The following is a 22,496-nucleotide window of genomic DNA, read 5'->3' on the forward strand; positions in this document are numbered from 1 at the left end:
AGACTTCTGAAGTGACTGTTTCTATAAGGTCTCAACACTGGAATGATCTTTTACCTCTCATATCCAATCTTTTATCAGGTCTTACTGATTCCACCTTCCCACTATGTCCTGTCTCTAGGTCTTCTTCATTTTGCTCTTAAAGCCATCACCCTAGAAAAGGCTTCTTATTGCCAATTACTTGTACTACTGCAGTAACCTTCTAGTGGTTTTTCCTACTTATATTCTCTTCTCTTTCCTAATCCATTCTTCATATTTTCCAGAATGAAAAAAAAGTGTGGAAAAGTAGACTGGAGCCAGGTTGTAACCACTTGAGTACACAGCTTATATTTCATCCTAGCACTCTAGAGTCCATTGGTCTAAGCCAATTTTTAGTGGGAAACTGGAGCACAAAACAAGCTAAAAGGTCATATAGCTAATAAGAGGCAGAGTCCACAGTTCAAACCCAGGGCCTACAACTCTTAGTTGAGCACTCTTTACACCTCATCACACTTTCAGAAGATCATTTTGGCAGCTCAATCTGTAAGAGGTGGATTAGAGAGGGGAAAATTTTGAGGCAGAGACATCAATTAGAAACCCATTTGAATAGTCCAGGCAGGAAGCCATGAAGGCCTTTACAAAAGGGGTGGTTGAGTTAGTATAGAGAAACAGATGAGTAAAGAAACTTTGTCAAAGTAAAGGAAGGTCTTAGCAACACAAATGAACTATGGTGAAAATATTTTTCACACTTGAATTTAAGAATGATAACAATCTAGAATGAAGGGCTGAAATGAATCATAGAAACTCCTAGTCCCACCTCATTTTAGAAATTAGGAAACTTAGAATGTGATTTCCCCAAGGTCACAAAGGTTGTGAGTGGCACAACAGGGACTGGAAGGGTGGCCCTCTAATTCTGAGTGCAAGTTCTTTCAAATCAGATTTCTAAAGTCCGTTCCTTGGAGCAATAGAACATAGCAGGTACATGAGAAATGGGCCAAGTGGTCTGCAAGTAGGTAGGAGAGAAACATTCATAGGAGTCCCATTTGTTATGGAAATGAACATGGCAGTTTGTTCCCCAAGCTGAGGATAGCCATGACTTACCACACACAGAAATGAGAAAGAATAGCCCATCTGGCCTTTCTTCCAGTGGAGGTGCATGACCCTTAGAAGAGTTTACTGTGAGTTGCCCAGAGTCACAATACTTACTGGAAATGGAGAGAGCTTAGGTTTTGGCCTTCTGACACCTACTGTGTGAGAGGCAACATGGTGTAGTGGAGAGAACACTGGACTTGGACTCGGGAAGATCTGGGTTCAAATCCTGCCCCATGTACTTAGGAACTGGATGACTGGGCACATCTCTCAAACTCTTGTGCTTCCATTTCTGCATCAGCAAAATTTTGGACTCGATGGCCTCTGAGGTTCTTCCCAGTTGTCAATCTAAGATCCTTTGATCAGTCAGGGTGGGGAGAAAAGAACAAGCATTCATTAAGCTCCTACTATGTGCCAGACACAACCCTGGGAAGTAGACATTATTATTATTCCCATTTTACAGACAGGGAGATTGAGTCAGAGTTTAAATGAAGAGACACAGCTAGTGAGTATCTGTTATCCAATTTGAACTCAGATCTACCTGACTCTAAGCCCATTGCTCTGTGGGTGATGATTCCCTTCAGCTGCCTCTGTTCAGTAAAGGCTTTTTTACCTCCTGCCTCCTATCAGTGTAGATCAGAAACACATTCATTGTTCTTTAGCCTTCTCCCTAAGCAATAATTCCAGTTAGATTCTGGTGCTTTTGGAGGGAGAAACATAGCCTACTGCTATGCTTATCTTAGAACAATGGGAATTTCCCTATGTTCTACTGGAAAGGTGACCATAGTATCAAACTCTGTCCCTCCTGTAGATGGTAACTTTATGTACTGATAAAACACTCAAACTGGCTTACCAGACTGGTTTACCAGCTTGCTACTCTCATGGCCACTAGAAGATGTTACATCATACACTGAAGAGGGCTGGGGACAACAAGGACTTGCATCTGGGACCTTTGAAAGGAAGCAGACCTTCAAAAAAACCAGCTTGATAGTTTCTCTTTTATCCTGTTTGGACAGCGTATGTTGACTGACAGCCATAGTACTTTTCTGGAGGGATCTCAGTACAATGGAAGGCATCAGAGGTTGGCATCCTGCCTCAGACTCGGCTGCCTCTGCCACCCACTGCCTATCTGACTATGGGCAAGTCATGGAATCTCTCTGAACTTCAGTTCTTCATCTGTAAAATGGGAGCTCACAGTGTTGTTTTGAGAAATAAATGAAATTATTTAAAGTGCTTTGAAAACCTTAAAGCAAATGATGATAATCATGATAATAGTAAAAGCCCACATTTATATATTACTTTGCTTTCTAAAGTGCTTTGCATATGTTATATTCTTTTCTCTGTAAATGTGAACTGTTATTATTATCTAGTCCAGTTTTCTCTTTGGAGAGAAGATGAAACTGAGGTTTGGAGGCGGGGAGGAGTGAATTGTCTAAAGTCTCACAGCTAGGAAATGATGGAGCAATCCAGCCTTCTTGTCATTGTCTCCAGGTGACACATCTACAGATTGGCAGTTATGATAACCTTGGCTTCAATTATGAGAGCAAAGGTAAGGCAATCAGTTAAATCCCCTGGGGAATATTTAACCTGCATAAGAAGGACTCTCTGGAATGGAAACAAGTAATGCATTCATTCATCCAGCAAATGTTGACAGTTCCCTTCTGTGTGCAAAGCAGTATGCTGTGTGACATGGGGGACTCTATAGACAATCCTTGTCTTCCCAGAGTTTACAGTCTGGCCGAATGGATCTGATCGAAAGACCTTTCAATTGTAACCTCCTTAAAAACAGGGAATATCTTTTTGGTTAATCGCATCCCCAGCTCTTAGTACAGTACCTTTTACACTCAGTCAATGTTGAGGGATTTGGACTGGATTGATTGCAGTACAGGGATATCTTATTCATCAGAGGCCGGTCTTATAGCCAAGTCAAGCATCTAGCTATAAAGAAATGACCATATCTCTTGATGGCCAAAATAATTACTCCAGTTCCTGGGGAAAAGGCCATCCATTTTCCTTGGCTGATAGCAACTTTTACTTGGCCCACACCTAGAAGAACTTGATGAGCCTGCTTTTCACCTACAGTCCATTGGGAGTAGCACCACCAAAGATGGGGAATGGAACTCTGAGAGACAGCAGTATGCTGCCAGCATCCAGACTGATGGCTGACAACTAGAAAGAGGAGAAGAAGCGCAATAAATAACGATGAGCTGGCCATCCACAGCAGGCAAGGGCCATTGAGTACCAAACCTCCAGAGGCCTAGGGGGCATCACTTTCTCAGACAAAGGAGGCTGATTTCTTGTTGATTCTCTTGATGGAAAGAAGAATCTTAGATAATGTACTCACTATATATGCAAGTCTTTAGTTAGAATTATTAGTGTATGCAGTGAAAGAAACAGTGGAATGAAAGCTGAATTCACAGTCAAAGGATCTAGATTCAACTTCCAGGACCTCTACTTTTCCTCCCATGTGACCTTGGGTAATCTGCTTCCCTCCTTGGTCTTCTATCTCCACATTTCCCCAGCTCCAAATCCCATCATCCTATAGTAACCCTCCTTTGTCTCCAATTACTTAACAGAGACTACCTCTTAGAATTCATTTCGCATCTACCCTGCTTTTATTGTTTGCAAGAAAAGTTGATGTTAACCTTTATGTAAAACTGACCTGTCTCCTATCTCAAAGGCTGTTAAATCCAAGTATTGAGGAGATTTTGTGGATATTAAGCTGAGAGGGGTGAGTGTTCTTGTTTGTGTTTTTGGGCAAAAGGTATTGAGATCATGGAAACATTATGTTGGGCTGGGGAGATGGGCAAGACTTGGCCCTGACCTGCAGGAATGATGAATGGCCCTTTGCCGAGAAATGTTCCCAGGTAATAATTGGCTTTATATTGTAGTCCAAACAGAGAGGAGAAAGTAAAATGCTTTCCAAAATTATGAAGCAGGCAGGGTTTAGTATTGTAGTTTAAAAAATTTATTCTGTAAACATTGGCTTTGCTAATTAGACACCATCCAGCAGCATGTTGTGGGTAGATTTTCTTTCACATGTGCAGTTGTTTCTGAAGATTGGGACCATTTCTCAAAAAGTACCAATATCTGAGTGGCTTTTTTCTTTATGTCTCTTTTCATTTTTTGGCAGCATTGGGGTTCAAGTTAAGATGGGGGAGTGACTTGGGAAAACAGCAGAGATTTGGCAACATACCTTCTTTTCATCTCTTAAAAGATGAGTTGGCCTGGGAGCCTATACTTCCTGGCCTTCAATCTGCTTCTGGGCCCCATTTCTGCTTCTAGTTCCCCACGTGTGCCTAGACAAAGTCATTCTGTCTTGCCCACATGCAACAGGTGGGCAGGCATCAGGCTGGGATGCTCTAAAATCCTACTCATCTCTCAAACCCTGAGCCTTTGATTCCTTTGTCCTCTCATAATCCTCTGGCAGCTTTCTTCCTGTTAATTCTCCTGTGACACTTACAACCCTCCCCTCTTTCACAGGGGCAGCACCCAAGGCAGATGTGCTTAATATGCACTGTTCTATGCTCTTTCAGCTCTCCTGGGTGGCTAGTAGGAGACAGCATTATCTTCTCTTTTGTCATTATCTTACTAATGTTACTGGAAACTGATGGGGAGAGACGAACTAATTGGTCCAAGGTCACTCTTTCCTAGAGGAAGAACTAGGGTCAAAACACAGTAATCCCAGGCTCTTCCATCTATTGTTTAGTTCTTCCAACTAAGCCCATTTCATTGGCAGTGTGGTAGGCAATGTGCATCTCTCTGATATTAACTTTTAAGATGTTACCAGAACCCAGAGAGCTTTAACCTCTGCATATTCAGACTTGGCTGCTTTCATTTGTGATTTGTGATGATTATTAATAATAGCAGATACTACTATGGAATTGGAGCTCAGCTTCTATGCTAGGGAAACACAATGATGAATGAGTGCTTAGAGAAGAAATTATATTTCTTGCCTGGGCTTTGTGAGTCTGTTAACCATTATTATTTATTTGCCTGGTAGCAGAATCTCAGCGCTGGTCTTTTCTCCCCATTGCTCCCTTACCCACTATAGAATGATCTCAGCCAGGAAATTTTGAAGAGCACTGACCTTTAGATCAGGAGCCATGTCTCTATCACTAACTAGTTATGCAGCCTTGGACAAGCTGCTTCCCCTATCTGAGCCTTGGTTTTCTCCTCTGCAAAATGGGGATAATAATCCTTGTCCAAGCCATTTCATCTTCTGTAACAAAAGTCTTTGTAAACCTTACAGGGTTGTAGAAGTTGAAGCTGGGTTTGTGGCAATTGGTGTGGTATGGGAGAGACAAGAATAAGAAAACCAAAAAGGAAAAAGAATATGAGTGAACAATGATTTGATGATGAATGGATCATAGCATCCTTGAGGAGTATTCAGAAACTGGAAGCTAGAAGGGACTTTAGAGATCATCTAGCCAAGTCCCCTTCTTTTATAAGATAAGGAAACTGAGGTTAAGGTCACATAGGCTGGGGTTTCATCTCAGGTCACCATGCCCTCCCTCCCCTCACAAGTCCACTGGTCTTTCCCACTGTTCCAGAGTGACTCAGCAGCTAACATCGGAAAGTCTTAGAAGCTTTAGTAAAGGGGCACAATTTATTTCTTTTTTAGTAATAGTAACAGATCAATTTATTAGGTAGTAGATTAGGATTAGGCTTAATTAAAACATTTTTAGGATAGTAGTATCATAGGTTTTGAGCTAACAAGGACCTCAGGGGTCATCTAGTCCAAAACCTTCATTTTTTAGTGACTTATTTAAATTTTTAAATTTTATTTTTTTGTTACACTTCCCATATTGTTCATTGTTGTAAGAGCATACTTATACATGACCATAACCCCAAAATAAAAACATAAATACACTGATGTGAAGGACAACTCCAACAGTTCTTTCTCTGGAGGTGGGTAGCATTCTCCATCATAAGTCTTTTTAGGATTGTCCCAGGTCATTGCATTTCCAAGAGTAGCCAAGTTTTTACAGATAATCCTAATACAATATTTCTGTTATTATGTACAATGTTCTCCCAGTTCTGCTTATTTCGCTCTGCATCCGTTCTTGCAGATCTTTCCAGCTTTTTCTGAAATCATCCTGTTCATTTCTATAGCACAATAGTATTCCATCACCAACATGTGCCACAATTTGTTCAGCCATTCCCCATTTGATGGACATCCCCTTAATCTCCATTTTACCACTGCAAAAGAGCAGTTATAAATATTTTTGTACACATAGGTCCTTTCTCCCTTTTTATTATCTCTTTGTGATACAGACCCAGTCATGGTATTACAGGATCAAAGGATATGCACAGTTTTATAGCCCTTTGAGCATAGTTCCAAATTGCCCTCCAGAATGGTTGAATCAGTTCACAACTCTACCACAATGCATTAGTGTCCCAATTTTGTAGGAGCATAATTTAAATGACTGTAGTTGTTCCTATCATGCCTAATTCTCACCCCAGCTCTCATAAAGATTATTGCTACTAGCTTTATGCCTGCCTCATTCTCCCCCATCTATACCTCCTATCAAAGTGTCTCTGAGTACTGGGGCTCTGCTTATGAGGGATCACCTCACTGGAAGGGGAAGCAGCCAATGATGAGAAAACTTATTCAGATACAGCATAATGCTTACCTATCTGTAAATTGGTTGATCTGAGGCTGTAGCCCCCATTGTTCCAGTGACAAAAACTATGAAAACTTGCCTCCAGGTGGTAGAGACTAATCTCGCAAATCCCTATGTGCTGCTTGCCATGTTGGCCCAGTTCTATGCTGGATCTCTGGAATACTTTTGGGTCTGAAGAGTTTTTATTGCACCTCTCCATCTTATTCTTGGCATACTTGCCTTATCTATTGGTCACAGGATGGGCTTGGAGATGGGTAAGTTTGATTGCCAGTATTGACAGTGATTTGGGGGGTACATGATCTATTAGCTCATTGTAGCCCCAAAGAAAAAAATGCTTTCTTATTCCTGGAGGAAATTAGTTGAAGGTAAGGATGAAAGAATTTTAAGTAATTGAGCTTTGGTTTGGAAGGCTTTTGTAAGGATTTGTAAGTTTTTGTGTGTATACCCCAGTAAAACTTAAGAACAATTGTGTAGCAATCTGCCACCAAAGGTGAAAATTCATTTACTGCAGTGCGGTATTCTTTATGCCCAGACACCTGGAAGCAGCTGCTTTGGACACAGACTCACCCAGTGCTTTATGCCTCAGAGTTCATCTTATTCAAAACTAGCCACTCTCACTAATAAATCAGTATTTTTTCCCAGCCCTGCCACTGATTTGCTGTGAGATATTGAGCAATCAATTCACTTAGTTCCCTGCTTCTACCACCCCTTGCCCAGACTACCTGTCTAGAACGTGTATCCAAATCCACTGAGAAGCTTGATTAGTTGAACACAACTGAGGGGAGGGGGGATGAGCACACACTTGGGAGCAGTACAAACGAAATTGCAGTGGTCAAGTTACAGCCCTCTGGTGGCCCAAAGCATCTGATTGCTTCTCTCTCTCGGTAGCTGGTTGAAAGATGCAGCCTTGGAGAGCACCCCACTCTAGGTGAAATAGTGTTGTAGAATTCCTATTGAATATCTTGCTCAAAATAGCTAGTCAGAAGGAGTATGAATGGCTCCTTGGAAAATTATGGAGCCATAGTTTATCAGACTTAGCTTCATGTTTCATTGTGGAAATACCAAGCATCCAGACTGTAGAGTCCCAGCCCAACTAATGAATTGTTTTACAGCTTCCCCCCAGCAAGTGATGTTACTTGCTTTATTCATATATGAGATTGGGTCTTCTTTAATCTTGATGGTACATATTTCAAACATGAAACTAAGTCTGATTAACCAGAGCTCCATACTCATCAAAGGAACTGTTCATGGAACCCAAAGCTTACATCCATTGATTTAACCTTGGACCAATCTACTTCCCTCTCTCAATTCCCAACCACAAAAGGAAACTAATCATAAAGAGAAAGATAATGTTCTTTCCCTCACTAACAGCCAAGGGTGCTGAAAGAGCAAGCCAATGCATAGTAGGTCTCTATTCACCAGGTTACCCTCCTGGTTCAGTGCTGAGCACTGGGGATGATTCTTCCTTCCATTACACTGGCCTGTCACTTTAATGCCTCCAGAACAATCAGGCTCCTAATTCCCAGGCTTCCTCAGCCCTCATGACCTTCAGCTTCATTTAGTCTTCAGCCAGTCAGATGATGGCCATGCCTTCTATCTGACTGTTACCTCCACGATGCCGAACTCTGAAATCCTCCTTAGATTTTGTAATTCCACCTCTCCCTCTTCTGCAGTACTTCTAAATCTCTTCTAAATTTCCCTTTTAAAATTTAGAATATTTTCCATAGTTACATGATTCATGATTCCTTCTCCCCTTTACTCTCCCCTCCTGAAGTTGACAAGCAGTTCCACTGGGTTATAAGTGTATCATTGTTCAAAACTTATTTCCATGTTTTTCATATTTACAGTAGAGTGATCTTTTAACATCAACACCCTAATCATATCCCTATCAAACGATGTGATCAATTGTATGTTTTGTCTTCTGCATTTCTGTTCCCACAGTTCTTTCTCTGGCTGTGGATAGTGTTCTATCTCCTAAGTTCCTTTGGATTGTCCTATGTCATTGCATTGCTGCTAGTAGAAAAGTACATTTGATTGTACCACAGTGTATCAGTCTCTGTATACCACATTCTTCTGGTTCTGCTCCTTTCACTCTGCATCAATTCCTGGAGGTCTTTCCAGTTCCCATGGAATTTCCCCAGTTCATTATTTCTTTGGGCACAATAGTATTCCATCACCAAAAGATACCACAATTTGTTCAGCCATTCCCCAATTGAAGGGCATCCCCTCATTTTCCAATTTTTTTTTGCCACAACAAAGAGCGCAGCTATGAATATTCTTATACAAGTCTTTTTCCTTATTATCTCTTTGGTGTACAAACCCGGCAATGCTATGGCTGGATCAAAGGACAGACAGTCTTTTATCACCCTTTGGGCATAGTTCCAAATTGCCCTCCAGAATGGTTGGATCAATTCACAACTCCACCAGCAATGCATTAATGTCCCTACTTTGCCACATCCCCTCCAGCATTCATTACTTTCCATTGCTGTCATGTTAACCAATCTGCTAGGTGTGAAGTGATACCTCAGAGTTGTTTTGATTTGCATTTCTCTGATTATAAGAGATTTAGACACTTTTTCATGTGCTTATTAATAGTTTTGATTTCTTTAACTGAAAATTGCCTATTCATGTCCCTTGCCCATTTATCAATTAGAGAATGGCTTGATTTTTTGTACAATTGATTTAGTTCTTTATAAATTTGAGTAATTAGACCTTTGTCAGCGGTTTTTGTTATGAAGATTGTTTCCCAGTTTGTTGCTTCCCTTCTAATTTTGGTTGCATTGGTTTTGTTCATACAAAACCTTTTTAATTTAATGTAATCAAAATTATTTATTTTACATTTTGTAATTTTTTCTAACTCTTGCTTGGTCTTAAAATCTTTCCTTTCCCAAAGATCTGACATGTATACTATTCTGTGTTCACCTAATTTGCTTATAGTTTCCTTCTTTATATTCAAGTCATTTACCTATTCTGAGTTTATCTTAGTGTAGGGTGTAAGATGTTGATCCAAACCCAATCTCCCTAATCTCTCTCTTACTGTCTTGAGAGCACTTTTTCATGTGCTTATTGATAATTTTGATTTCATGGAGTGAAAAATGCCTATTCAGGTCCTTTGACGATTTGTCTATTGGGGAATGGCATGTTTTTTTTGTAAATTTGACTTGATTCCTTATATATTTGGGAAATTAAAACTTGATCAGAGAGTTTTGTTATAAAAATGTTCTCCCAGTTTGTTGCTTTTCTTCTAATTTTTGTTGCATTGGTTTTTCTTGTACAAAACCTTTTTATTTTATTTTTATTTTGATACAATCAAAGTAATTCATTTTCCATTTTTAAATGTTCTCTATCTCTTCCTTGGTCTTAAATTCTATCCTTTCCCATAGATCTTACAGGTATACTATTCTATGTTCACCTAATTATGATTTCCCTCTTTATATTTGTCATTTACCCATTTTGAATTTATCTTGATATAGGGTATAAGACGTTGATCTAAACCTAATTTTCCCCATACTGTTTTCTAATTTTCCCAGCAGTTTTTGTCAAATAGTGAGTTCTTGTCCCAGAAGCTGGAATTTTTGGGTTTATCAAATGCTAGCTTGCTGATGTCATTTAGCTCTAGTCGATTCCATTGAACTTCCCTTCTGTCTCTTAGCCAGTACCATATTGTTTTGATGACCACTGCTTTATAGTACAGTTTAAGATCTGGTACTGCTAGGCCCCCTTCCTTCACATTTTTCTTCATTATTTCCTTTGATATTCTTGAGCTTTTGTTCTTCCATATTAACTTTGTTATAATTTTTCAAATTCTATAACAAGTGTTTTGGTAGTTTGATAGGTATGGCATGGAATAAATAGATTAATTTGAGTAAGATTGTCATTTTTATTATATTAGCTCATCCTACTCAGGCGTAATTAATGTTTTTCAAATTGTTTAGATCTAGTTTTAATTGTGTGAAAAGTGTTTTGTAGTTGTATTCATATAATTCCAGTTTTTGACTTGGCAGATAGATTCCTAAATATTTTATAATATCTAGAGTGATTTTAAATAGAGTTTCTCTTTCTAACTCCTGCTGCTGAGTTTTGTTGGAAATATATAGAAATGCTGATAATTTATTTGGGTTTATCTTTAGTTGATTTTCTTGGATTCTCTAGGTTTACCATCATGTCATCTGCAAAAGAGTAGTAGCTTAATTTCTTCATTGCCTACTTTAATATCTTCAATTTCTTTTTCTTCTCTAATTGCTATCACTAGCATTTCTAGAACAATATTAATTAATAGAGGTGATAATGAGTATCTTTACTTCACTCCTGAGCTTATTAGGAAGGCTTCTAACTTGTCCCCTTTGCAGATGATACTGATGGTTTTAAATATCTACTGTTTATTATTTTTTATTATTGATATTTTGAGGAACAGCCCTTCTATTCCTATATTTTTCTAGTATTTTCAATAGAAATGGGTGTCTTATTTGTCAGAGGCTTTTTCTGCATCTATTGAAATAATCACATGATTTCTGTTGCCTTGATTATTAATATAGTCATTTATGTGGATGGTTTTCCTACTCTTAAACCACCCTTGCATTCCTGGTATAAATCCCATCCCATCATAGTGAATAATCCTATTGATCACTTACTAGAGTCTTTTTGCTGGTAATCTCTTTAAGATTTTTTCATCTATATTCATTAATGAGATTGGTCTGTAGTTTCCTTTCTCAGTTTTTGGTCTGCTTGGCTTTGGAATCAGTGCCATATTTGTGTCATAAAAGGAGCTTGGTAAAACTCCTTCTTTGCTTATTTTGTCAAATAATTTATATTGTATTGGGATTAGTTGTTCTTTAAATGTTTGATAGAATTCACTTGTGAATCCATCTGGCTCTGGGAATTCTTTTCTTAGAAAGTCCCTTGATGGCTTGTTCAATTTTTTTTCCTGAGATGGGATTATTTAAGTATTCTATTTCCTCTTTTGTTAATCTAGGCAATTTATATTTTTGTAAATATTCACTTATTTCACCTAGATTGTCATATTTATTGCCCTATAACTGAGCAAAATAGTTCTTAATAATTACCTTAATTTTCTCCTAATCAGAGGTGAGATTACCCTTTTCATCTTTGATACTGTCAATTTGATTCTCTTCTTTCTTTTTTTATTAGATTAACTAGTACTTTATCTATTTTATTTGTTTTTTCAAAGTTCCAGCTCCTAGTCTAATTTATTAGGTTAATAGTTCTTTTACTTTCAATTTTATTAATTTATCTTTTAATTTTTAGGATTTCCAATTTTGTTTTTATTTGGGAATTTTTAATTTGTTCTTTTTCTAATTTTTAAAGTTGCAAACCCATTGATGTCCTTCCTCTCTATTTTGTTGGTATAGGCACTCAGAGATATAAAATTTCCCCAGAGTACTGCTTTGGCTGTATCCTATCGCTTTTGATATGATGTTTCCTCATTGTCATTCTCTTTAATGAAGTATGTAATTGTTTCTATGATTTCTTCTTTGACCCACCAGTTTTGAAGAATTAGATTATTTAGTTTCCAATTAATTTTAAATTTGCCTTTCCATGGACCCTTGTGAATTATAGTTTTTTCCACATTGTGATCTAAAAAGTGGCATTTATTATTTCTGCTTTTCTGCATTTGTTTGCAATATTTCTATGCCCTAGTACATGGTCTATCTTTGTATATGTACCATGTAGTACTGAGAAGAAGGTATATTCCTTTTTATCTCTGTCCAGTTTTCTCCACATATTTATTAACTCTAATTTTTCTAGCATTTCATTGACTTCCCTTCTTTATTACTTATTTTTGATTCTATTTATCAAGTTCTGAAAAGGGAAGGTTGAGATACCCCATTAGTATGGCCTTACTATCTATTTCCTCCTTGAGCTCCTTCAGTTTTTCCTTTAGAAATTGTAAGGAATTAAATTTAGGGGTTTGACTAAATATATGAGAATCCAAAGACGATCTTGTGGTCACTGATTTAATATATAGCTCAAGTCAAAATGACTATTAATAGCTTTTATTTACAAAGAGGTGGAAAGAGTGAAAGTAGAGAAATACAAAAAGAGGGTAGAGAAGATGTCTAGGCTATCATAATAAATATTGCTCCGGTGCTTGACTCAGCCTGGCAGGGCTTGTTAACCCTCAAATGGAGGACCCAATGTTCGACCCACATGGCCTCCTCTAAGAGGGGAAGGCCTCTATGGAACTACAGAAGCCAGGAAAGGAAGGCCAGCTACTCACTCACCCAAGCAAAGCTCCAAAGGAAAAGATCCAGGAGTAGTCCAAGAGCCATAGTCCCAGGTCAAAGTCTCAAGTAATAGCTCCAAGCTGCATCCCACTCTAAGATCCTCCAAGTCCCAGATTCAGGCTGAAGACCTCCTGAAAGGAAGTTCAGGCCCTTTTTATGGACCTTTCTTTTACATCACTTCCTGTCCCATCCTCCACTTTACCGGGACCAATTGCAGTCTTTAAATTTGCTTAGCACTGCCAATGATGGCAGTGTTTATAGGTTCCACCTCTTGTCCTATGAGGGTGTAAACTCATTACAAAAGGATTCTCAAATTTCTGACTGAGTTGAAGGGGTGGAGCTCTCTAAGTGGCTTGCAAGCTCCCCCACCTAGTGCTAAGTAGGGATGTTGAATCTTTGGTTGATTAAATTTAAAAGTAGGCAAGGGGAGAGTCAATCCCATCTTCACAAAATCTAGTTGCTATAACATTTGGTGCATAAATGTTTAGTAATGGTATTACTTCATTATTTATAGTACCTTTTAGCAAAATATAATTTCCTTCCTAATCTCTTTTAGTCAGTTCAATTTCTACTTTAACTTTGTCTGGTATCATGATTGCTACTCCTGCTTTTTTTACTTTAGATGATGCATAATAAATTCTGCTCCAGACTTTTACCTTAAGTCTGTATGTGTGTCACCCTGCCTCAAATGTGTTTCTTGTAAACAACTTATAGTAGGATTGTGGTTTTTAATCGATTCTGCTATCTGCTTTTATTTATTGGGTGAATTCATCCCATTCACATTTAGTGTTATGATTACTAACTGTATATTGCCATCCATAGTATTATCCCCTTTAGATCCTGCTCTATTCCCTTTCACTTTGTTTCTCCTCACCAGTATTTTCATTTTTGTCACACACCCCCAGGTCCCTCTCTCTTCAATTACCCCCCACTTCCCTTGTCTTGTTCCCCTTCTCCTTCTCTGTAGGGTGATAGAATTCTATACGCCACTGAGTATTCTCATTTTTCCTTCTCTGAGCCAGTTACAATGAGAGTAAAGTTTAAGTATTGCACATCACCAAACTTATCCTCCCCTCTGTGTATTGATTTTTCTTGCTTCTTTATGTTATATAATTTGCCTCCCTTTCTATCTCTAACCTCCCTTTTCTTTCAGTGCAGCCTTCTCTTTCAGCCCTTGATTGATTTTTTACATGTCATTCATATGCATATATATCATACATACATATTGTTCCATATCATCACATTTACATATACATATCATCATATATCATCATATACATCGTGTTATCATAATCAGCTTATTCTTCCATCCTCTTCCTGAATAAGTTCCTTCTATCTTGTCTACTACTAAAAGTAATTTTTGAGATGATAATTTCTTATAATTTGATATCCAAGGTTTTTTCTTCATCATGGCTTTCTGGTAGTCCAATAGCTCTCAGATTGTCTCCTAGATCTATTTTCTAGGGTTATTGTTTTTTCAACAAGATATTTCGTGTTTTCCTCCTTTTTCATTCCTTTGATTCTGCTTTATTGTTTCTTGATTTCTCATGAAATCATTAGTTTCTGGATGGTCAATCATTATTTTTCAGGTTTGGTTTTCCTCTGTTAGTTTTTCATTCTCCTTTTTCAATTGGCCCATTTCTTCTTGTATTACTTTGCTTTCTTCTTGCATCACTTTCATTTGTCTTCCCCAATTTTCCTCTATCTCTCTTAATTGATTTTGAAGTCTTTTTTATCTCTTCTAGACTCTGTGTCCAATCCATATTTTTCTTTAGGATTTTGCATGTGTTTCCTTTGCTTTTGCTGTCCCCTTCTGTGTCTATTCCTTTTCTTTGTCTCTGTAAAGATTCTTTAGACTTAGGTGCTTTTTTGGTTGTTTGCTCATTTACTATCTAATTATAGTAGGTAGGCTCTGTTTTCTGGGAAGTTGGGGTACCCTCTTAAACTTTAGTCCTTCCTTGATGCTATTTTTGGCTTATTTTCTGGGTTGTTACTAGTGGGCTGAGAGCTCTGAGAGCCCACTGCCCCTGCTAATTCAATTGACCCTTGAGATATTGATGGCTTTAAATACTTTCCTCAGGCTTGGGTATAAACTTTTGATCTCAGTCTGAACTTGATCAGGTCAAGGGATGCTCAAATTCTAGCCCCTGTCTTAGGCTCAAGTTTTTGGTCTCAAGGTATTCTTGATTCAATAAGGCATTCCCTTGATTTCCCTGTCCTTGAGCTCTATCCTTAGTTTTGGGCAAAAAGATCCTGTGAAGACTCCACCTGAGAACTGTGTCTTTACCCCAAACTGTGGATTATGTCCTTATCCAAAACCCAGACTGGGATTCCTGACTTCACTGTGGGCTCATGTGAATCAGTCCAGATTGCCCTTCTCCACAGCTTTGAAATTTCAAGGGGTGTGAGTTGGCCTGGACTACCATTTGCCCCAGAAGGATCTCGGGGTCTGCCTGTTAACTAGGGCTTAAGTTTGGAACCTGTGAGAGCAGATGTGGGGTAGGGGTGGAATGGGGGGATTATGGTTTACTCTTGACTTGCTCTTCATTTGCTGCTATGCCTCCTGCTAGCTCTGCTCCCTTCTCACCTCATTTCCCCAGATGGTCTCTGCCTACCTTTTGGGTTTTTCTTTTTTATGAAGGCTGTTTCACTCTGTCTCCTTATTTATTCTTTCACTCCTGTATTCATTGTATGGTGATATTTTACTCTTGGTCAGAGAGGATTTTTTGTGGTGAAAATGGGCTCCTATTCTAGTTACTCCTCCATCTTGGCTCCACCCCTGGAAGTCTAAATCTATTTTTAACCCCTGTACCTTCTGTCATAGAATCGATACTAAGGATTGCTTCCAAGGAAGAAGAGCTTAAAGTAGGGATTAGGCAATGGGAGTTAAGTGACTTGCCCAGCATCCCACAGCTGGGAAGTGTCTGATGTCAGATTTGATCCCAGGACATCCTATCCTATCCCTACTCATTCTTTATCCTTCACTGCAACTTCTTTTTCTGCTAAAATTCTCTTTTCTTCTGGTACAGCAACACTAGCCTCACTTTTTCTTCTTAGTCTTAAGCCTGTGAATGAAAGCTCAAACACAGGTATTTTTCACTCCTGTTTTTGCACCTCTCAGTGCTACTGGAGGAAGTCAAGTACCTATGCCAAATGAGCACCATCCATCTAATTTCTGTTTGGCTCTCATTGCAGCTGAGCGTTCATTTTTATTCTTTCCTAATTGCCCATCACACTTGCTACCCTGGCTTCTCTCTTCCAAGTAACTTAGCCCAATTCTCTAAGCCCAGAGAAGTAAATTCAGTGAATGGATACACCAAAAGCACACAACATATCTAATCTAGAACACTTGGACAATTGATTTCTAAAAATCGAGATGTAGTTTGATACTTTAGGAATCTGTCTTTTCATTGTTGTGAGTACTTCTTACATTGAAGTAGCTTGCAACAAACCCCTCTACAAGTTGACAGACAGCCTTTGAAAGTTGCTGTTGCTGAAAAAATTCATCCCTCTCAGGGTGGTTTGGTAATTAAGCTCTCTGAACTTCTTCACACCTGTTCTTGGCCTTTACATTTATTTGTCTTCAATTTTAGTCTTTTTAGATATGACACATCTGGAGGAACTAAGTGGTACAGTGGATAGAGTGCAAGGACTGAATTCAAGAAGATTCTTCTTCCTGAGTTCAAATTTGCCTTTAAGACACACACTTATTAGCTGTGTGACTCTGTACAGGTCACTTAACCCTATTTGCCTCTAATAAATTATATGACCCATTGCTCTAGCCTATTGAGATTTTTTTGGATCTTGTTTTTTTTTCATTCAGTTTAATAACTATCAATCTCAATTTTGCATCTTCTGTAAATTTGATAAGCATATCATTTATACTTTTATCCAAATAATTTATAAAAATGTCAAAAATAGTAGGGCTAAGAAGAGAATTTTGTAATACTACACAAGTGACCTCCTTCCATATTAGCAAAACCTCTCTTTAGGTCCTGGGTCCACTTGTTCAATTCAAAAAATCTACCTGACATACTGTCATCCAGTCCACATCTTTCTATCTTTTCTATGAGGATATGAAAGATGTTGTCAAAGGCTTGCTAGTATCCAGTATGCTATATGTATGACATTCTTCCAATCTTGCTGTCTAGCAGCCCTTTCAAAAAGGAAATGAGCATTGTCTGGCATGACTTGTTCTTCATAAATCCGTGCCGGCTCATAGCAATAATATTTTCCCTTTCTTAGCACTCATAATTTCTTTTAAGAATGTGTTTGAGAATGTTGCTAGGCATTGAAGTCACTGGTTTACTATCAGAAAATGCCTCTTGCTCCTCTTTTTAAAATGTGGAGCATATTTTTTCCAGTGTTTTAAAATTTTTTTTAATTTTAAAAACAAATTTCCACATAAGTTTTCCAAAGTTATATGACACATATTGTCTCCCTCCCTTCTCCCCTCCCACTCCCGGAGCTGACAAGCAATTCAATCTGGGTTATACTTGTATTATCACACAAAACATATTTCCATATTGTTCGTTTTTGTGAGTGAACAATCTTATAAAACCAAAACTCCAATCATGTACCCAAATAAACAAGTGATAAATTATATGCTTTCTTCTGCATTTATACTCCAGCAGTTCTTTCTTTAGGGATGGATAGCATTCTTTTTCATAAGTCCTACAGAATTGCCCTGGATCATTGTATTGCATTTAGTAGCAAAGTCTATCACATTTGATAATTCCACAATATTGTAGTTAGTGTGTTTAGTGTTCTTCTGGTTCTGCTTATTTCACTCTGCATCAGTTTATGTAGGCCTTTTTAGTTCTTTCTGAAGTCATCCTGTTTATCATTCCTCATAGCACAATAGAATTCCATCACCATTATATACCACAATTTGTTTAGCCATTCCCCATTTGAGGAGCATTTCTTCAATTTCCAATTCTTTGCCACCACAAAAAGAGCAGCTGTAAGTATTTTTGTAAAAGTAGGTCCATTCCTCTTTTTTATATCTTTGGGATACAGAACTAGTAGTGGTATTACTGGACCAAAAGGTAGGCATTCTTTTATAGCCCTTTAAGCATAATTCCAAATTGTCCTCCAGAATGGTTGGATCAATTCATAACTCCTCCAGAAATGCATTAGTGTCTCAATTTTGCCACATTTCCTCCAGCATTTATTACTTTACTGTCATATTGGCCAATCTGCTAGGCATGAGGCAGTACCTCAGAGTTGTTTTTAATTTGCATTTTTCTAATCAAGAGGGATTTAGAACTTCTTTCATAGAATTATTGATAGCTTTGATTTTTTCATCTGAAAACTGCCTATTCATATCCTTTGACCATTTATCAATTGGGGAATAACTTGGATTCTTATCAATTTGACTTAGTTCTTTATATATTTGAGAAATTAGACCTTTATCAGAGAAATTTGTTATAAAAATTTTTCCCAGTTTGTTGTTTCCCTTCTAATCTTGGTTGTATTGGCTTTGTTTGTACAAGAACTTTTTAATTTAATATAATCAAAATTATTCATTTTATATCTTATAATGTTCGCTATCTCTTGTTTAGTCATAAATTCTTCCATTCTTTATAGATCTGGCAGGTAAACTATTCTATTAAAACTTGAAGTATATTTAACAGAAACTAACATTTTTTCAAGATCACCAACAGTGGCTCAATAATTACATCTTTGAGGGTTTGCTTGGTTTTTTTTCTTTTCCCAGTTAACTGACAAATTGAACTCATTAAAGGCAGCAATTTGTTTTCTTAACATTTTTTATTGTTCTGTGGGGGTGCGGCTTACTGTAATGAAAGGAATGCTGGATTTAGGGGTCAGAGGACCTCGTTCACAGCCTACTCTGCCTTTTCTGAGCTGTTGGACCTTGGGCAAGTCATTTATTTGATTATTAAAATCAGGAGATTGAAGTAGATGATCACCAAGGACTCTTCCCGCCCCAAATCCATGATCTTATTAACTACTTGTTAATATGTTGGTTCCACATTTCTAAATCTAACAGTCATTTTTCATTGAAGAATGGTAGAGAAGTATTGAAGATACACTCTCGATCTTCTCATATCTTGATCTCATTCACCCAGAACAGCAGTCTTAATTCTCTTTTTGTATTCCTCTTGCCCCCAAACATATATAATAAATCCCTTTTTGTTAAGGGTTAGCAGTCACCACTGTCACTGTTCATTTTGAGCTTTAGTGTCTGAGCTGAAGCTATCAGGCAGCTAGGTAGCACAGTAAAGCAATGGGCCTGGAGTCAGGAAGACCTGAGTTCAAATCTAACCTCAGACATTTACTAACTGTGTGACCCTGGGCAAGTTGCTTACTATTTGGCCCAGTTTCCTCAACTATAAAATGGGAATAATAATTGTATTTGCCTCCCAGGGTTGTTGTAAGAATCAGGTGAGATAATAATTAAGTGTTTTGAACAGTGCCTGGCACATAGTGAATGATTAATAAAATAAAATTTTTTCTTGTCCTTTCCTTCCTTCCTCCTTCCCTCCCTCTCTTCCTATCTTCAGCTCCTCCCTTCTTTCCTCTCTTTCCCTCTATCTCTTTCTCTCCTCTCCCTTCTTCCCTTCCTTCCTCATGCTGTTTTTTTGGGGGGTGGGTATTTAGCCTGTTTCCCTTGCTTCTGTCTTATGTACATATCTTAGTTGTTCATCAAGTTCCCTGTGCATTGGTCTCCCTACTACTCGACCATTTATCTTTCTTATCCTAATCATTGCATTTACCCCATTTCTAATATAGGGGCTTTTATGCTCTAGACAGCAATTTCTTTGTTCAGTCCCTTTTTCAGGACCACAGACAGCACCTGGTTTCTGTTACTTTTACTTCCTCATTAGAAAAGTTTAGTTTTTCTTTTCACAGAATCTTACAATGTTCAAGCTGAAAGGAACCTAAAGGATCACCTGCCAGTCCCTTCATGTTTCAGAACAGGAAACTGAGATTCTGGTCAGGGCAGAGCTCAAGACAAACAGGTCTCCCAACTTTAGGTCCAAGGCTCTTTCCACTATTTCTTGACTTCCATAAATTTACTAAAGGCCTGGCCCTACTAAGACTTTCATGCTTTGTAAGCACATTTGCTTGAGATCTTTCACAAAGGAAGGGAGAAATAATGGAAGTTGATTCATTTTTCAGTAGTTGATGATATTCCTACATTTCTTACCATATAGCATGATTGGGATGGATTCATTCCTAAAAGCCATGAACTTCTAAAGGGAAGATAAGACCTGTACTTTGTTCTTTGAGAAGCATATGCTTGCCTGATATCTTTTAATAAATCCTGATGCCATTTATCCAAGCCTTTATGTTGCTTTAAAAAAACAAGAAGCAATATCAGAGGGGGTGAATTAGGGAAAGATCGAAAAGAGTAACCTCAATCCTGAAGAGATTTTTTTTTTATCTAGAGAGGTAGGGCTATACACAGGAATGGGGGTTTTTCATTTCCTCATCATGTTTGGTTTCAAGTAAGAAAACACTGATGATATCGGTGTGGCTGTTAGCAGGTCTGCTCCCAGGTCAGATGGTAAGTTTGGACCAGGATAAGGTGGCATGAAATAATACAAATGACACTGGACTTGGGGAGAGAAGGCCTCTATTTGAGTTTCACTACTTGTGTAAAATAAAATAGTCCACTTAACCTCTATGAACCCCAGTTTTCATGTCCTCAAATTGAAGCAGTTGGCCTATACTTTCTCCTTGTCATTCTGGGAAGAAAATTAGGTCTAGAAGTGGGAACAACATCATTCAAGGTCACACAGTGAGTTACTGGCCTAGCAAAGATTCAACCCCTTAACCTGCCACTTCCCAGTCCAGTATTCTTCCTAGTATTCCACAGAAGCATCTCCATATCCACATCATAAGAACCAGTGTCTGGCCTTGTGAAGGATGGATTTTTTTGGAAGGCAAATACACTGAAGCCTTTCAAAGGCCCATTGTTTGCTGATTTCCCATCATGCTTCCTTCCTCCCTGGAGAAAAATGCTTTGCTTCTTTGATAAAGCAAACTTACCTCTTTTCTCTGTTACCATTTTCAACTCTGTTTCTTGTTTTTGTAGTTTGGGATTCATGTAGCTCTCAGGCAAGTTTGTCTCAGACATTCTCATTTAATATTCAACTGCTGCTCCAAGGAGTTTAACATTATTCATTTTCTAAAAATCAAAATAATCTAAAGTCAACTTCTCTTCTTCCTGTGGACATTTCAGCTTAAAAGCCTTCAAGGCCTTTGTCTGTTTTTTTAATTGCAACTAGTGTCTGATATTTGCTACCTTTGCCTGGATCTCTTTCTCTGTATCTCTGTCTCTGTCTCCACACACACACACACACACACATATACATTCACTCATTTTTTCTCTAAAGGCAGCCTTGTTATTGAATCTGACTCAAAGATGAAGGGAAATAAACAACTGATGTTGGATTTCATGGAAAGCCAACACAGCTTAGTGGGAAATGGACATATAGTAGTAACCAGGCCTTACTTATAGTCCCAGCTTTGCCCTTACTAGGAAAAAAACTACAAGACGAGTCACAGCCCCATCTCTAGGCATCATTTTCCCCATCTGTAAAATATTCATCTCTTTTCTCAAGCACTTTATGGTTTGTAAGGTACTTTTCTTTCAATAACCCAGAGATGTAGGTCATGGTCACGTAAGTAGCTATGAAGAAAGGACAGGTGAAGAAACAGCTTCCCAAGGCTTTGTGACCTGACAGAGCCACAAAACTAACAAGTGGAAGCTGATAAGAATTCTGACTTCCCAACTTGAAAGGCTTTGAGCTGGAAGAGACCTAAGAAGTGATCTAGTATAGTTGGCTCTTTGTATAGAAGAGGCCACAGATACAGAGAAGGAAACTGATTTGACCAAGGCCCCCAGGTTAGTGAAGAGCAGACCTAAGAGAGGTGCCTTTGCCCTCTGGCTCCACGTTGAATGCCCTTCCTGCTCCATACCCCTTGTCTGCCTCTTGTCCTTTTCCCCTCTGCCCCCTGAGCTCCCCAGGGAGCCTTGGTTAAGAACAGAGGCTCTAACCTGGAGGCCCAGAGCTTGTTTTTCTAATATCTCTTCAAGTGGAGTTCATTATCATTAGTTTCTTTTGGACTCTCCTGGGTTTTATTGATGCATTTATAAACCTGATTCTGAGCAGGGGGACTATAAGCTTCTCTAGATTGACTGTCTAAGGGGGCTAGGACATAAATAAGGTGGGTTCCTTAGATTAACTGACTTCTAAGTGTATCCGTTGAAAACATGACTCTACTGCTCTAGATGGGCCATTTTCTGTTGATGTAAAGTCCTGAATGCCAGGGTTAGCCTACCTCAGAGGGCAGTTGGGCCTTGGCATGGTGCACTTGGAGCAAGGAACAGGTCACTTCCACTACTTTCCCTTTTCTTAAGGGAGTGAGGAGCAGCAGGAGCTCAAGTCCTAGAGCCTGCTTCCCAGTAACCTACAGCCCTGGTAGTTTGCTCAGATTGTTCCCAGTGGTCACCCTCACTGTATTTAGTAATTCTACAGTAGGGCCAGGAGGGCTTCAAGGAGATGGGTGCCTGAGTAGGCATCAT

At 38.5% G+C, this 22,496-nt stretch overlaps 1 protein-coding gene across 17 annotated transcripts in view; it reads left to right on the plus strand.

Moving 5' to 3' along the window:
- The window catches only part of ENOX2 (ecto-NOX disulfide-thiol exchanger 2), a 391,463-nt gene that overhangs the window by 222,188 nt on the left and 146,779 nt on the right, over nt 1-22,496 (plus strand). For 7 of the 17 annotated variants that reach the window (XM_056809177.1, XM_056809180.1, XM_056809181.1 and 4 more), the window contains one exon: nt 2,557-2,614. The exons of the other annotated variants lie outside the window; for them this stretch is intronic. In XM_056809177.1, coding sequence (XP_056665155.1) covers nt 2,557-2,614 — 58 coding nt within the window. The remainder of the gene's footprint in view (nt 1-2,556; nt 2,615-22,496) is intronic. 17 annotated transcript variants of the gene reach the window in all.

The sequence above is a fragment of the Monodelphis domestica genome, chromosome X (genome assembly GCF_027887165.1).
Source record: "Monodelphis domestica isolate mMonDom1 chromosome X, mMonDom1.pri, whole genome shotgun sequence".
NCBI classification, from domain to species: Eukaryota; Metazoa; Chordata; class Mammalia; order Didelphimorphia; family Didelphidae; genus Monodelphis; species Monodelphis domestica.